Source organism: Myzus persicae, unplaced genomic scaffold (genome assembly GCF_001856785.1).
Source record: "Myzus persicae strain clone G006 unplaced genomic scaffold, MPER_G0061.0, whole genome shotgun sequence".
Classification (NCBI taxonomy): domain Eukaryota; kingdom Metazoa; phylum Arthropoda; class Insecta; order Hemiptera; family Aphididae; genus Myzus; species Myzus persicae.
Genome location: NW_019101288.1, coordinates 202,491 through 219,819, shown reverse-complemented (window position 1 = coordinate 219,819; position 17,329 = coordinate 202,491). Strand labels below are relative to the sequence as shown.

The following is a 17,329-nucleotide window of genomic DNA, read 5'->3' as shown; positions in this document are numbered from 1 at the left end:
AATTTTCTTATAAAATGTAAAAATAAAATATTGAATCTTTTGATTTATAAAAACCAAGGAAAAAGTACGTACCTACATATATTATATTTCCAATTGCTATGTCAGTGGAATTAAATTGTTGTGCAATTTGACCCGAGCTTAGTGAACTTAATTATTTTTAAACCAGCATTAGTCCCGGGATAAAGATAGTCGTATAAGCTACTTTTCAAATTTCCAGTAATAGGTTTGCAAATTTCATTTTCCATTTCCTAAGTTTTCGGAAAACGAAGGTGAGTTAATGGTTCATTTTAATGTATAAATTTTATTTGACACTACAAAAGCGTAGTAAATTGAACAGTAACTGAATTTGTTATATTTAATAACATTTTCCTGCATGATGGCTTACGCAGTACAGCACATTTCAAAATACGATATGGAACGATACAAACGAACATGTATTTGTGTGCAATCTAAGCGAATATTCTAAAAGATTTAAAATACATTAAATACATTTTAGTGTATCACAATACAGAGAAAAATAATTTACTTAGGTAGGAAATATAATGGATAAACGACTTTTTAGCGTATTTATATTGTACAGGCTTAGCTACTCGTGCATTATAGGGGTAGGTACCATAAACAGCATCTTGGTGTGGGGAGGCATTGAGACAATAGAGGTGCAGCTGTCCTTCACACGAAAACAGACATAATTATTTTTAATACCATTTTCTTTAAATTATTTTTCTAAAATAAATTTTAAAAAAATAATGTGACAACATTTAAAAAATAACATTAATTTTAGATTTTTCGTTAAAATCATCTATAATAATTAATAATTTATTATAAACCCAGTATGCTTGTTTCATTTGAGAAAAATTTAAATGGTAAATTTAAAATAATAAGTATTAGGTAATATGAAAATATTGGGTAATGCAGGTTTAAGAAAATAAATAATGAATATGGTCACTGTGACACTGTGCCACATATTATTATGTACCTACCTAACGATAAAGAAATTGCTTGCATTTCAAATAATTATCGTCAACTACCTTTACCACATGATTATATATTCATCAATATAATTACTATCATCAGATGGACATTACCGTTGTTCTGAGCTCTATTTATAACTTTGTATATTATTTGATACTCGGTAAAATATACTCGCACAGGTAGTTGGTTTCAATGATACATTTCATAATTTCAAAGGTTTTGGGTAAAAATTTCACACATTTGTATTAATATACCATATGCGAACCTACGATAGCAAAGGCGCAAAGCACTGCGATGGCCGGTCACAACTCAGTACCCACAATATTCAACACCCATTTATTTTAATGGTAAAGATAAGACAGTTATCATATAATATAATAATAAATAATACCTAATAACAACAAGATAATTGATATTATGTGGTTGAACTCACTTTTATTGTAATCGTCGTACGGGTAATCCATGTTATAATAGTCGTCGACGTTGTCCATCGTGCATCCGACTTACGATGATATTATGATTAAATGGACCAGGAAAAAAACAATACCTAACGAAACTTTGAACGGTACTCTCGGCTTAAAGAGACATGATTATAATATAATATTATGTTATTTTATTATTACACGATTATTTACTATATTTTGTTTATTATCTTCGAATATATAATATTATAGCATAGTGGGATAGGACGCGATATATCCAATAATATAGGAACCTAATAATAAAATGTTTACCATGTGGGCGTATTAATAAGAAAAAAATTCATTGGAATAACACCACAGGACGGGATGCGGCTCGCGTACTGCTTTGACGATGACGACTAGACGTGGAGACCGTCACACTCGCTAGCATCGCAACGTGCACTGAGGAGGGCGCCGCTTTTTCGACTTTCCTACAACTCGACTCTGGGCGGTGACTGGTGGTGGCGGTGGCGGCGGCGGCGGCAGATGTTTAGTGGAGGTGACCGCGGTAGTGGTAGTGGTGGTGGTGTAGTACCTACGTCGCACGGTATGATGTATAATTATAGATCTTGGTAAAAACTATTTCCACTCGTTTAATTTAAGTTTTTCGAATTAGAGCGAACTAACTCGCTCTCTGTCTCTGCCCCGCCATACAGTCGCAATCATGTATATGCTGTAACAGCCGACAGCTCACTGTTCAACCCCTAACCACTTATCCGGTACCAATCCGCCTCCTCTGGCTGCTGTCACGCAAAACAATAATTGGCGTTCTCGAACTATTCTTTGTCGTTGTAATCGCATCGAGATTTATTATATTTATTTTTATCTTGTATAACATTGCCGTTCCATAATAAACGATATCAAGCGCAGGGCAGTGTTATACGACGGAACACGACCTTCGAACATCGAGACGGGTTAAAGTTTAATTTTCACGCTCCGTAAAACTGTACGTAATAACAATAATAATTATGTGTTATAACGGGTGATTACTATACATATATATATATACATTTCTAGGACCCAACGACCCGACGACGACGATGACGACGACGATAACGAGTAACGGCCACCTTATAGTAATTCGATCTGCAAGTAGTACCTATGACGTAGGTATACATTAAAAAGATTGGTGTGTGTAACAAAGCTATTATATAATATTATAAATTATATTATAATATTATGGCACACAAGAGTCAAGACATCGAGAGGGGTCGTAATAATCTTTTTCCGAATGCGATAAACTTTGCTTTAAAATTATTATTGAATGTACAAACTATGTAACACACTCGCCTCGCCGCCGGTGCGACGTACCCGAAAACACGACGAGGTATGTGTGTTGTATCGATAGACATCATTTTTTTCAACAAGCTTTAAAACATGAAATAAACTCGTGTTTATCTAGTACATACAGTGCCTTTATTATATTGTATTACGAATACCGCGTGAATATGATTAATATTCTCAAGCCGAACAATGTCGATAGGCATAATATTTTGTCAAGTCACCAGGGTTTCGGGATTATTTTAGACAGGCGCGTGTCCCCATTCAAATGATTTTGATTTCTATTAATCAAAATTGCTATTCATTCCGAGACGAATGATAATACCTAATATTTGTATGTTCGATTGTTAATACGAAAGAGTGAAATTAATTTCACTTTTTATATTCTTTATACATATATATAATAATATTTCGTAGCTTGTAGAAGTCGTCTACGCATACGTGAAAGACAACCTACCATAACGTATGTATGTATGTTTAGAACCTGGCAACTCGCTCTGCAGCTGTATATACCTCTACCTACCTATCGAGTTTATACCTCGTCATCGAGTAGGTCGCTGCAATTGGTGTGTTAAATTTTAATCCAATGGTAAATCATCATCCATTTCTAAAGATAGTATAAGTTTATGTTCTATTATATTAATACTATTATTATTCGTATTTTCGTGATTTGATAGATTACTTTTAAGTCAATACTGACCGCGACGTACCGACGCACTGAGGAAGGTATGAAATAATAATATCTTCAAGGTCAAAATAGGTTAAAATTAAACTAAACATATTTAAAATATTACCGTGTACTGAAAAAAAATTATAGAAAAGTTGCGAATTTCTACGATTAATATGTTTTTGAATAATTTCATTTACAGCAAACATCGTTTGAGGATAACATGTTATATTATTTGTACGTTCGAACATAAAAAAAAAACCATAACAAGATTGGAGAATTGCTTATTACGTAAAAATTACTGTTCATTTTGTTTTGTCCTTAGATGTATTTAAACATATCACTGTACGTGTAATAAATTGATTTCAATTTAGTAGTTAAGTTAAAATAATTTTTTACTATCAATAAAAAAAAAAATTAATAACTTAGTAAAACTGTTTTAAGAAACTGAATTATCTCATCTATAAGTAAATAGGTACTTAAAATACAAATTATTGAGTTGCGACATAATTAGTTGAACTACATGATAAAGTTTAGGCAAACCGATTTTAATTTCGACGAATAATGAAACTACCTACTAAGTTATATCTATTACTCTCTCATCGACATGACTGATATGCCTATATGATGACATGAGGCATATTAAATTATTGTAAAAACTATAAAATATTATAACTTATAAGTAATTATTTAATGTATTAGTTATTATTACCAACCCATTTATAATGACATACTATTTTGTAAGTATTTATTTTTGTACTTATAATACTGTTCAAAACAACATTAATAGATAATATTTATGTGTCACAAAAACTTTGATTAATCTTTCAATTGGTTTTGATAAATATTTTGTTGTAGGTACACTGAATTTTCGGAGTTAAATACTACTCAAACTATGGTTAAATACTTATTTAAATTTTTATGTTAAAATATGATAATATGATGTGTTTTTCATCAAACTTATTGAACTATATTTATCAATTATATTATCATAATAAATTAATAATTAACTATTAGTGTAGGTATACATTATATATATATATATATATATGCAACATTATCACAAGAAAAATGGATGGTTGGACATTATGTCAAATTCCCGGGCAATGTGTAGCACAATGGCAGAAATAAGTGTGCCAATAGTAAAAATAATCCACATTGGCTAGGCTTCTATACGATTTAGATACAGAGTTACTGCAAATACAACACATGCGAGAGCTTATTACCTGTAGGTACGTAAATAATAATAATATATTACATAATAGTATGTGTCTACCAGTTAACATCGTTTATAAATTGTAATATTATTATTAATTTAAAGAAAATACGTTGAACTTATTTAAAATACTATGTATAACCTATTTTATATACCTACCTATTATTGAAATTTATTTTATTCTATATTATGGACTATAGCTGTGATGATAAAATAAAAAATAGTTGTATAAATATTAAATATTAGGTTTTAGGTGTATATGTAATGCGAATATTTCAAAAAAAAATTTTTATATCAATCCGTTTATCTATCTGTTAAAATATGATTTGTCTATTTCATACTGTGATTACTAATTATTATTTACATGGGTACAATAAATTCACATATATTCAGTTATCACTTATCTAGGTACATTATAATATTGGTGCCAATTATACTTAATACCAATTATAAATTGGTGGCTGTTTGAGCATTGACAATTTTTTTATTGGTAAGGGTGTTAGTAAATTAACATTTAATTTATCCAAATTAAAATATGTATTCATACAATACGAATTTATTAGTTAAACCATAATCTTCGGTAAATAATAAATATGGACTTTTCATGTTTTTAAATTTTTTCCTATAATTATTATGCAGAATTCAGATTCAACATTTCTCATGGAAATGTAAAAGAAAATTATAGAACAGTTTCTTTACATTGCTAAAAATTGTAATGAACCTTCTAATTGTCAACTATGTCAAATTTCCAAACAGTGTTTACAAAAATTCAGTAACATAATAAATATTCAGTACTTAAGTAGGTATATATATTGCTGGTATTATATATTATATTTTTGCAAAAACGGAATAATTTATTTTTATGTAGGTTACTAACTATACCTAAGTATATTGCGTATTGTTAAATACTCTATTATATTATTCCTTAATAATCTTTGATAATGTAAGTAAATTAATATATAATTTAATGGTTTAAGGCAGCGGTTCTCATACTTTTTTGTTCGCGGAGCCCTTATGTTCCTAAAAAAAATTACGGAGTCCCCAAAATTCAGAAATGTCTATTTGAGACAACAATAATTCATAGAAAATGATGTTGATTATAAAAAAATGTGTATTTATAAATAGTTTACAGTTTTACACTTTAAAATAATACATATTGGTACGGTTCAAATAATAATGTATACAAGTATAAAAATTAAAAATGTAACTAAGAAATAAAATAATAATTTAATAATTTGAATTTAATTTATACAGATAACATATGGGAGCTACGGAGCCCCTAGATTACTCTCGCGGAGCCCAAGGGCTCCGCGGAACACAGTTTGAGAACCGCTGGTTTAAGGAAATAAATACTCATAACAAAGTGTATATTACTTACCTTTACAGGTTCACTCTCTAACGTTTTCCATAAATTAGGCACTTTAAATATCTTGAGTCTCGCACCTTCGCCTCATTTAAATGGTGAACAAAAAGAATGTCTTTTTCATAAAATCACATTTTTTTTCAAATAGACATAAAGATCACAGATGTGTTGGAAATTGAATAACTATATTAAAATTATTATGCTATTTTAATTATAGTATTATGATCTGTAGTAATAACCCAAAATATTTGAAGACCATCCATAATAAACTGTGCAGGTCGATCATCCTGCGTGGTTTATTGTCAACTGCCGATGTTGTCAACTTAACTGTACCTATAGTACCTACTATAATAAATAATAATATGTCCTACATATACCTACGATAGGTACACCGAAACGATGTGCCCGATTGTACGAGCGATTGTTCCATTCATTGATCGTCTTCATTAAAATTCAATAAGAATTATTATTAAGTATTAACTTCACGAAGTCGGTTCTGGCGGTCTACGTTATTAGGTGCAGAGAAATCATTTTTGCTAATCCAGTCGTTCATCGTTGGTAGGTGTAGGTGGGCCTTGGTCATACTCATACATTGTAAAATATATATATCATAGTATATCACGATGGTAGATATATATAACATAGTACATATCCAAGTTTAATAAATTACATAAACAATCGTTAACGATTGCGTTTTGTCCAAAAATTCTTCAGCTGGTTGAATGAAATAAACATTTGAATAGGTTGAGTATACCTTCTGCAACGTTGGAGATTCGTGTTTATATAATAAAAGTGTTCCGCGTTACATTATACAAATAGCTACTGCAAGCTATACAATATACATAATACATATGCTTATAATATATAGCGTGGCCGCGTTGGTAAATATTTTCAAAATGCATTATAATAAAGTAGGTAGGGTAAAATAATGTAACTATAACATTGGATTTAAATGTCAAACCTGAATGGCTGAATACATGAATTCTTACAAATTTAAAATAACTCGACACTGTGGCTACGTGGGATAAATAAATTTGACGCTTTGTTTATTGAAATTCGTAAAATTCAGAAAATTGTTTGATAGGTATAAAATTAACATTATAATTGCAACAGGCAAACACATACACTATACATATTTTATGAAAATGTATATTTGTTCTATTTTATTATGTGTGATAAACATTCAATTTAAAAGATTTACAGATAATTATTATTTATTTCTGTTGTTTGGAAAACATCTTATAAAGTTATGAAAAATTTTAATTGTTTTCCATGTATACTTTTTCTTTTTTTTTAGGTTTTTATAGACTTCATTTGAAATAATAATACTAAAAACTTGAAAGTTTATCTGCTGTATAGATGATATGTTTTTAGTGTAGGTACTATAAAAAAAATTTAAAATGTAAAATAAAACACACACACATTATAGTAAAACCAATAGACCGAAAATATATGTTATACGAAAACAATGAAAGCGCAGTCAATATGGTGAAGTCTGATAGCACCACAAGTTTTTCGGTCTGTATGATTTTCCAATGTTTACAGTTCAGTGGTAAGAATCAAAATCAAAGACATGCCAATAATATTCAAGAAGAACTTCGAGTTTAGATACAATAGCATCCACCCACAGAGGAGGGCATACACAACGCTATTATCGTAAATTATAATTTTACATTCTGAGCGGAGCGATGAATGTTTGATTTTACGATGTGTGTTTTTTTTTATTTGTGTCTGTCAACACGTTTTGGTGTAATAGAAATGCTTGAATTTTTAATTTTAGCTTTTTTTTTGATAAAAAAAATCTATTTGGTACTTTGAGAGATAAAAAGTAGAAAATTCTCAGTAATTTTCAAAAGCGTCAGGAAAAACGAAAAAAAATAAATTAGGGAAAAACTGAGGTTGTTTCTCAAAAACAGTTTTTATTTCTTATTGGGAGTAACTCTAAAAAATTAACTTTTGATACAAATTTTTACTTTAATTGGCATTTTCTATACACCAAAGAATGTACAAAATATGTTGACTCGTCAATTGACATTTTCAATTTTCAATTTTTTAGTTTTTGTTTCTTTAAATTTTAAACATTTTTTTTTGGGGGGGGGGAGGGCGTCACAATTCAAGGAAATTTAATACAAGGTTCCTCATAAGTAGTAGTAAAAGCAGCTGAGAAATATTAAAGATCCATAAGCACGGGGTTTTTTTTATTAGTATTTATAAAGTTCACATTTTGACAAATTCAATTCAACAAAATCTCGAAAATTTAACAATTCTTTTATAGCTAAGAATTGGAAATTTAAAACAATAATTTTCATACATTTTAAATTTCTATGAAAGTTTTAAGTTTATTCTATAACGAAAAAAATATCTAAAAACTATATAAACATAGTTCTTGATATAGAAATATTTTAAGTTCAAATGTTGACAAAATTACACATTTAATCAAAGAATCATGATTTCAGTTATTATGTTGTTGTGATTTAAAAATATTGTTCGTGCCTCGTGGGTATTTGAAACTTTTAAAATTTATCATTATATATTTTATGCATACAAATAAAAGTGACACATTTTCAAATGTTATTTTTCACCTACTGACTACTGTTGCACTAATACCTAATGTCCTAATAGTAAAATAAATTATTTTAAATCATTGAATTCAAATTTAACACATCCATTACAGCGACTGTCTATAGACATCTAATGTTTGTTCAAGAGAACACTTCTCACTTGATGCTTTTTTAATTCGTTTATTATGATGAACAAAAATTATAAGTTTAGAATGATGAATTTATATGTTTTTTAAAAATGTAATCATTTTTGTTAATGCTATAAAAATTAAAAATACATGATTATAAATTCATGTTTTTGAGGGAAACGTAACATATTGAATTTAAATATTAATATACAGTCCGTAGTCGGATATTTATTTATCTCAAATATAGGTAGATACTCAGTTTAGTGTGTGATAACACTGATAAGTAATATTTAATTTAGGTTGTTGATTAAAAACTGTCAACTATTAATGTAAGAGTTAACAAATAAATTTAAATTTAAATCATGCCAGAAAAATAAATTTGAAAATATTAAAAATATTAAAAATTGTATAATTATTTAGACGTTAATTAAAACATCTGCAGAAAATAGACAGTTTTTAAAACCAGAGACCATTGCAACCCGATGATGACCAAAGTCTTCATATAATTAGAACAAAAAAAAAATTATCGGAATCCTACTATTTCAAGAGTGATAGTACCCTTCTATTAGTAGACAGTAGTAATCACACGCCCACCCTTATTAACTTTAATTTTTTTTCTTAAAGAAAATCATACCGAACAGAGCAAGATAAATTAAAATGATATATCAGAATTATAATAAATTTTATTACATAATGCAGTAAGTATACAGTTAAATGCATACATTATTGATGTGCTATTATTTTACGTCAGTGCTTTGAAGTTTTGAACAAATCATTTAATTAGTTTTAATTATTATAGATAATATATTAATCATGAAAATTATAATTTATGGTACGGGGTGTTTTTATTTTACTCCCCACACCCCCTGGTTTTTGTATTTCTGCGGATAGAACATCAAAGTATACTATGTATATACATTGGGGTGCCGCACTGCTGACTTAAGTGATGTCTTGTGTGTATGCTGACGTTATCCTGCACATAGGTAGGTAACCTTTATATATATATATATATAGATATGACATCTACGTGGTCTCAGCGAGATCGCAGTCCGAACGGGATTAGGTTTTGGCAACTGCAATGCACGCGATATATATTATTATTATTATTATTATGACTCGCTCCTCCGTCGCAGGGTCGCCGGAGTTAAAGGCGCCCGGGCGAAAAGCGCACGGCTGCGTGTGAGTCATATTATTATTGCTCGGCGTAGGCGTACCACACAGAGATGACGTCATCGCCAATAAAACACACAGACACGACGTAGCACGCACACTCGGACGAGCAGACGCACACTCGGACGAGCGTTATTGTTGTTGTTGTTGTTGTTGTTGTTGTTGTGGTGGTGGTGGTGGTGGTGGTGGTGGTGGTGGTGGTGGTGGTGGTGGTGGTGGTAGTGGTGGAGGCGGCGGTCGGGGGTGGAAGCCGACGATATTGTCACTCGTGGGGTCTCGAGCGGAAATCCACCCCCGGACCATGACCGTAAGGGGTGCACGCGTAATAATATAATAAGCATACATTGGTATATATTATTATTATAATAGTACGTATTGTCGTATTATACACGTTTGAGCTGAATTGAGCCGCGTTAAACGGTGCATGTACCTACGTGCATCGGATAAATGTGTGGGACAACTCCTGCGGATTCTGTATTGTATTATATTATCGTGGGATACGAACAAACGTGTATAAGGACATGTAGGTATAACTATAAATTACCGTGCACAATATTATTATGATAAAATGCACACTACAATAATCATACTAAACTCGTCGTGGACATATTATTATGTCTATCATGACCAGTCTATATCAATGTCTGCAGGGGCGTACCTGTATGACGATTTAGGAAGGGGATGGGAGATCACCGTAGAAAGGCCAATCCGCAATAATAAAAAAAATCTGTATACAGAGTAGGTGTGTAAAACTGTTATTACACAACAACTAGTGAGAAATTTAAGATTAAATTGTCAATTTTTTTGACCCAACGAACAAATTTCTATTGACCATAATTGAAAAAAAAACTAATTTCTTTTAACTTTTTAACTTCGTGAAATCATTCTATCAATATATTTTTAATGATTAAAATGAACTCAAAAGACTCAAGGTTCTCAACGTATAGAAAATACTAATACATATATATAAATATTTTTTGGTAAACATTTCAAGTATTTAAGGTTATTCGTTTTTGAATCAATAGAAAATAATAAAATTGTTCTATTGGGAATCGTTAATTTACGGGTAAATATATTATAATGTCGTAAAATGTTTCAATCGCTCTTAAAAAATTAATGTAATTTAAACTAAATATGATTTATTAATGCGGGTAAACTTTTTTTTATTATAGATAGAAAACTTGTGGGGAATCGTTGATCAATTTTCGTATCTTAGATATGAAAAGAACTAACTACAAAATAGTATTAAAACTCTTAAGATTTTGATAAGTGTAAACGCTTAAAAATAAATAGTGTGCCTATTTTCGATATTTTTTAAATGATAAATGAACAACTTGCTTTTAAGATTTTTGACAGGGCAAAAATTATTGATCGACAATAATTGAAAAAAAAAACCTTAAATTTATCATGCCTATAAATACCTATTAAAAAAAGTCAAAATATTTTTTAAATTATACATGATGCCTTGTTTAAAAACATTTGGTAAATATTTAAAGTAACAGTATCCATATTCTACGCAGTTATTTTTGAGGTACATCAAAATACAAAATCATTTTTGTTGAAATCTAATTTTGAGTAAAAATCTCTGTTTTTCCTTTTTTTTGTTTGCACTTCTGAAAACTGTAATCTTTAATCCCTCAAAGTACCAAACTAAATCCGTTTTTCTTCCATAAAAGATGCTGAAATAGTAAATCGAAGAATTTGTATTGTACCTGAAGGTGACAGCAGACCAAAAAAAACCACACACGCAAATCATTGTAGAAACAATATATTCATTGCCCCTAGCTCAGAATATAAAATATATAATATCCATAAAATCAGTGACGTTTAAATAATCATTTCACGGAATTCGAATTTTCCCCTCAAATTATTTATTGAAGGCACCCAAGAATTGTTCGTAGCACATCACTTCCACGTGGCATATATTTAGTATGGTGCACTATGGTTATTTGAATAATAATATTATAGTAGAATCATTTTTATGATTTATATTAAAATGCATATACTTATCCAATAACGTAAAGTTATACATATAGAAGGATAAACTAACAGTATTCGTTTGTAATAAATTTAACTTCTTGTTACTGCAGCAGTAATTCCTACAGGGAGAACATAAAAAGGAAACAAAACAACGTTGATATGTAATAAAACTAAAGACCATAATATTATGTATATATGTAATATGCCGGCTATTTAAGCTATATACCATGCTACCTGGCCGTCTGCTCTAATAATGGACAAGTCGAGATAGAATTCACTCCAATTTAGTAACGTTTCAAAGGCAGTTCCACATTGAAATTTATAATTCTGGTAATTTCAAACTCAGTTCATTCACATTAAAGAAATTAAATTCATTTCTGAAGATTAACTTACGATTTTCAAAATATTTCACAATAATTCCAAACTTCCAAATCAACAAACATGGTTAATATTAATATAATACTTACTCGTGAAGAGTAAATTTTAATCTGTTTTAAGTAGATTGTTACCTAAATTATGTAAAACAGATTAAAATAGAATGGATTCGAATTAATGTCGATAAAATAAATACTCCTGAATTGAAGCATATCTTTAAGAAGCCTGTACGTTACTTGTTTTACTGTTTTGCTTAAAAACATGCCTTACAGGAAAAACTCTCACGCCTCGTAGAGTAATCCGATTTCGATTATGTTTATTTTTGGAAAGATAAACACTTTTTATAGGGCCGAATGGACTTGGATTTAAAAAAATATATTTCTAAACTATATTTTAATACTATTCAAAATAGGTAATATGACAAATTTTTAGAAGCTTATTTTTATTTTGTGTTTCATAACTTATAAGCAATGAAATTAAACGAACATAAAAATAAAAATTGAAGTCCGATGCACCCTGTAAAATATTATCCTCGAACAAGAAAAAAAAATCAAGTCAGACCATTCTAGGATGCCTGTGAGTTTTTCTTGTAATGAGTGTTTTGAGCAAAAAATCACTCTTTTCATTTTTGGTCGGCGGTGCCGTTGATATGTGCTCACATGCAGAAAGTGCGTTGATAGCCCGATAGAAAATATATACAATCAGACACACACTATAGTCACACTTATGACTAATCATCTTTGACGACTAACACAAATGCCATTAGCGGAGGCAACGAAATTGCATAATGACTAAATATTGACCCTTATTATAGACACACCAGCAGATCACTTAAATTATCACATTCAGGTAGTTGACTGAGGACCGCGTCAGATAGTCTAGCCATCTCTATGCATAATATTTAAATAAGTGGTACTTGTGGCTGGTCCTCAGCCCTCCGCTTCAAAGAATATTAAAATAGCCATCCTTGATTCACACTTTTCTTGATTGGGAATATGACTGTGATCATCCAACGTTGTTTCTCGTGCAAAATAATTTTTAATTTCAGAAATATTGAACTCTGTGACAACTCTAGCTCTACACTCTTCCCTACTTAATTTTTGATATTCTCAGTATGTTTTGCCATTGACTGGTAATAAACGGTAATTAATCGTATGGATATTTCAATATTTGATAATTACAGTATAACAACGTAACTTACGATTATGTAATTTCGATGATGGGATTATAATTGACCATTTATCCACGTGTATACAAGCAATAATAATGTCACAAGTACTAATGGTGATATACCATATACGTGTGTCAAATCGACGAATTATCAACCGAGTACCTAATAATAATAATAATTATAATAATAGCTATTATTACTGCGTTGACAAAGTTTTATTTTTTATTTCTAGTGCAGTAAGTGTGTGGAAATTAGAGTTCGGGAAAAGAGGTATCGGGTTTACGGTCTTTTGGGAAAAATACGATTCCGGAAAAATGGTGGGTACTCTCTAAGTCTCTCTAGCCTACTGCACCAGTGCCAGATTAATACCAAACGGGAGAACAAGCGAGTTTATTGATGTCAATAACATTAGACATGACAATTATAGTAGCACTGAATACAGTACATAGAAATTCGACATAATTACGGAGGAAGCAATGAAACGAGACAACAACGGCACTCTGGCACTCGTACTTATATTATGTAGAAGTTATTAATTTATTATTATACATTTTGTTAAGTACCTAATAAAAAATAATTGTACCTAGGTTTGTGGTGAAACTCACCATTACTTATAACATTACCAATAGAAACGTTTTAATTGCCATTTAATTTGTAAATAAAAACATAACATGTAAAAAAGCCAAAAAGATACTTGGGTACATTCTATGCAATTAGGTATGTATCTACATAATATATTATATGCTATAAATTAAATATTAAAAGTATGACTAAAATTATTATGATCATGAATATTTTATTGGTAGGTAAATTATGTAGTACTGAAGTACCAATTCTATGTCCAATAAAGTTACAACTATAAAAAGTACTTAATTCTGAGATTCCTCATAAAAAAATCATAATTTATTTTTATTTTCTATAATATTGTTATAGAAAAAAAGAAATAACCACATACGTTATTATAAAAATTATTAAATTATAAAACCCTAGCTTATAATGTTCTGATAACATAACCTAACGAATTAAGTAATTGATTAAATTGATTTCGAATTGAGTCATAAATGATTAATGTAACAACTCGTATTTGTTCAAATCGTCCGTTTTTAAAAATGAATTTAAAATTTATTTACATTATTATATAGGTTAGGTTAAGTTATGTTTAAACCATTTTATGTCAAAGTTATATTCCGTGTGTCAATAATTTATATAACTGAAGACAATAACTAGACGTTATTTATATTGCTATATTGCTATAATATTACCCACTAGAAGTTGATTTCCATATATATTGGAAACTTTTCAGATAGGCAGGTATTTTCGTAGTCCATTTATTTTTTAATAAACAATACTTTTATATAATAATATTTTATGACAGAAAAATAACTTTTTATAAATGCAACTACAATTGTATTATGTACGATGTACCTACATTCAAATCAACCAAATTAACCAAAGATTACATACATTAATGTAATTATTGATCGTAGCTGGTAATTAATTATAAATAATTGAAAAGTGAATAATTGGGTACCACTTTGCTGTACATTAGGTGTTTAAACTTTAAGAAGTCACTGTAGTGGGTGTGTTAAATTCGTATTCCATAATCATTGTATACAAAAATCGATTCTGAGCGAAGATGGTCTGTCAGTCAATACAATAACTAAGTAAATTTGATGATACGACCTATTGAATTTTTTTAATTTCTCGGTTCAGTATGAAATACATATGACTTATGAGTAACCTTGTGTTACATTTTCAATCCTTACCTATAAAAATTGAGCATTTGATAAATGTTTGAATACAAAATAATTTATAATTTGTCATGACTTTGATAAATGTTGTCAAATAATTTATAAAATCAAAAAAAAAAATTTGACTACCCGGTAAACTTTCTTTTTCGTTATATGTAGGAAAATTTGTGAAGAATCTTGTAATAAAATTAAATATCATTATATCATATATACATCATAATCATAAATTTCTACTCAAAATAATTTTGCAAATTTTTGTGATTTTGATGAGTTTTGTACAAATTCAAACTTCAGACGCTAATGAAAAATTATTGTGGATTTACTCTCGACTTTTTTAATTTCCACTAATAAAAATTTAGGAGAAACCTTTTATTAAATTTTCAAGTTTTTTTTTCGTCTGTAATATTTTTTACTTACTAGCGATGTTGAACCACATACAATTGTTGTTGTCTTATTAATAACTTCTAAAAAAAACATGTGTAATATAAATTAAGCTTGTTAAAGAAATTGTTTTTCTCACAAAGTTTATAATTACATTTTAAATTAAGAGTCCAGATTATTAGATATACAAATTTGATATGCAAGTTATGAATTTATTCTAACATAATTATATCCTGCAAGTATTTTAAGAGTTTACAAGTTTATAAAATAAATATAATTTTTAATACAGTTATTCAAAAATAAATTAAAATGTATAGAAATGAATAAGCATGAACAAACTTGGGCGTAGTGGATAGGCAATACAACATGCACGCAAACTGTTTTGTAACGTTTAAGCGAGGCAAGTAACTTATAATGTACATCATTCTATAGGCATTGACTTATAACTTATAAGTATCTACTTATCATAGACTTCGACGGCTCAAATTGTTTTGGAGAACTAAAGCCCCTTCATAAAATTTTCTAAGAATGATATATGCGTAGTACTAACTATAACGTATGGTACTATTACGTGGTAACAATTAAATTGTTGTCTATCAACGCTGGTATACGGTGTGTAATATTGTTTATCAGCAGTGATACATTTATACCAAATGGGGGAATGTGAGAGGATTTGGATGTTCGGTAATACAGTTAAAGTTATAACCGAGTACAGTTTAGCGTATATACTTAAAACAAAATAAATGTAAAATAAATCATTTTTCTTTACCGATGATTTGGCAGCAACAATACCCGGAGCTAATCATGTAACGAGATTAGTTCAGCAGACGTATGTCTAGCAGGCCGAACGATTATTAAAATAGATTTTGTTTACCAATCAAAATAGTTATACCTATTTATAGTGGGACTTCGTGATATAACAGAATGAATGAAAGATGACAAGCGCGTCTGTGAAATATCTATAGGGATATTATATTATTATAACACTAAACGTAATATTATAATTATAAAAATATAATAACTTCTAACCTATTATAGTACTAAGTACTAACCTCTGAATTGGTGGGCTTTATGACGGAAATTTTATGGAAATTATGAATTATAATTATAAAGTAATATATTATATTTAGTTAAACCTACAGTAATACTAGCAAAAATATAAATTATTGGTAGCTAGGTATTTATTTATATTTTATGTAGTACAAAATAAAACATCCTTAGAAATATTGGATACCAGACCGTCTCCACTCAGAATCGCATTACGTATTCATTAAATTAAAATTGAATACATCCATTACGATACAGTAACTTACTGAATGACGGTATACACTCGACAGATTATTATTGAACTTCATTTAGGTAGGTATGATAGGTAGTAACTGTATTTATATGCTATAGTTAGTATTGGAACTGATAGGTGATATTTTTTGGCCAGGAAAATATAAATATAAACAAACCACAAAAATGTTTTTGTTTATTTTTTTATATTGAAGTATTTTAAGTTGATGCCTACTTCAGTATGTACCAACAATTAAACTAAGTATAGCACATTACATCTTAAATAGCAAAGTAATAAATGCAGTAAGTACATGGTCATAAATTACCTAGTATAAACTAGGTATAAGTATTTAAATAATTTTAAAATTACAATTTCATAATCAAATAGGTACGGTACTGCAATGTAATAAGCCAATAACCTAGGTAGGTTTATAACACAATGAAGTTCAACAAATTAATTACCTAATACCTATGATAAATTCAAATACTTTATACTTCATTTTAAAACATCTGACAAATCATAGCCAAGCTACACCAGTCTGTGGAACAATATATTTAATTTTAATTTTTAATT

The 17,329-nt window shown here is 29.2% G+C and overlaps 1 protein-coding gene across 1 annotated transcript in view; it reads right to left on the bottom strand.

The window, feature by feature from the left end:
• Positions 1 to 1,821, bottom strand: part of LOC111028545 — a 32,962-nt gene extending 31,141 nt beyond the window's left edge. The window contains exon 1 of the mRNA XM_022307233.1: positions 1,406 to 1,821. Coding sequence (XP_022162925.1) covers positions 1,406 to 1,463 — 58 coding nt within the window. The 5' untranslated portion in view covers positions 1,464 to 1,821. The remainder of the gene's footprint in view (positions 1 to 1,405) is intronic.
• Positions 1,822 to 17,329: the final 15,508 nt, after the last annotated feature.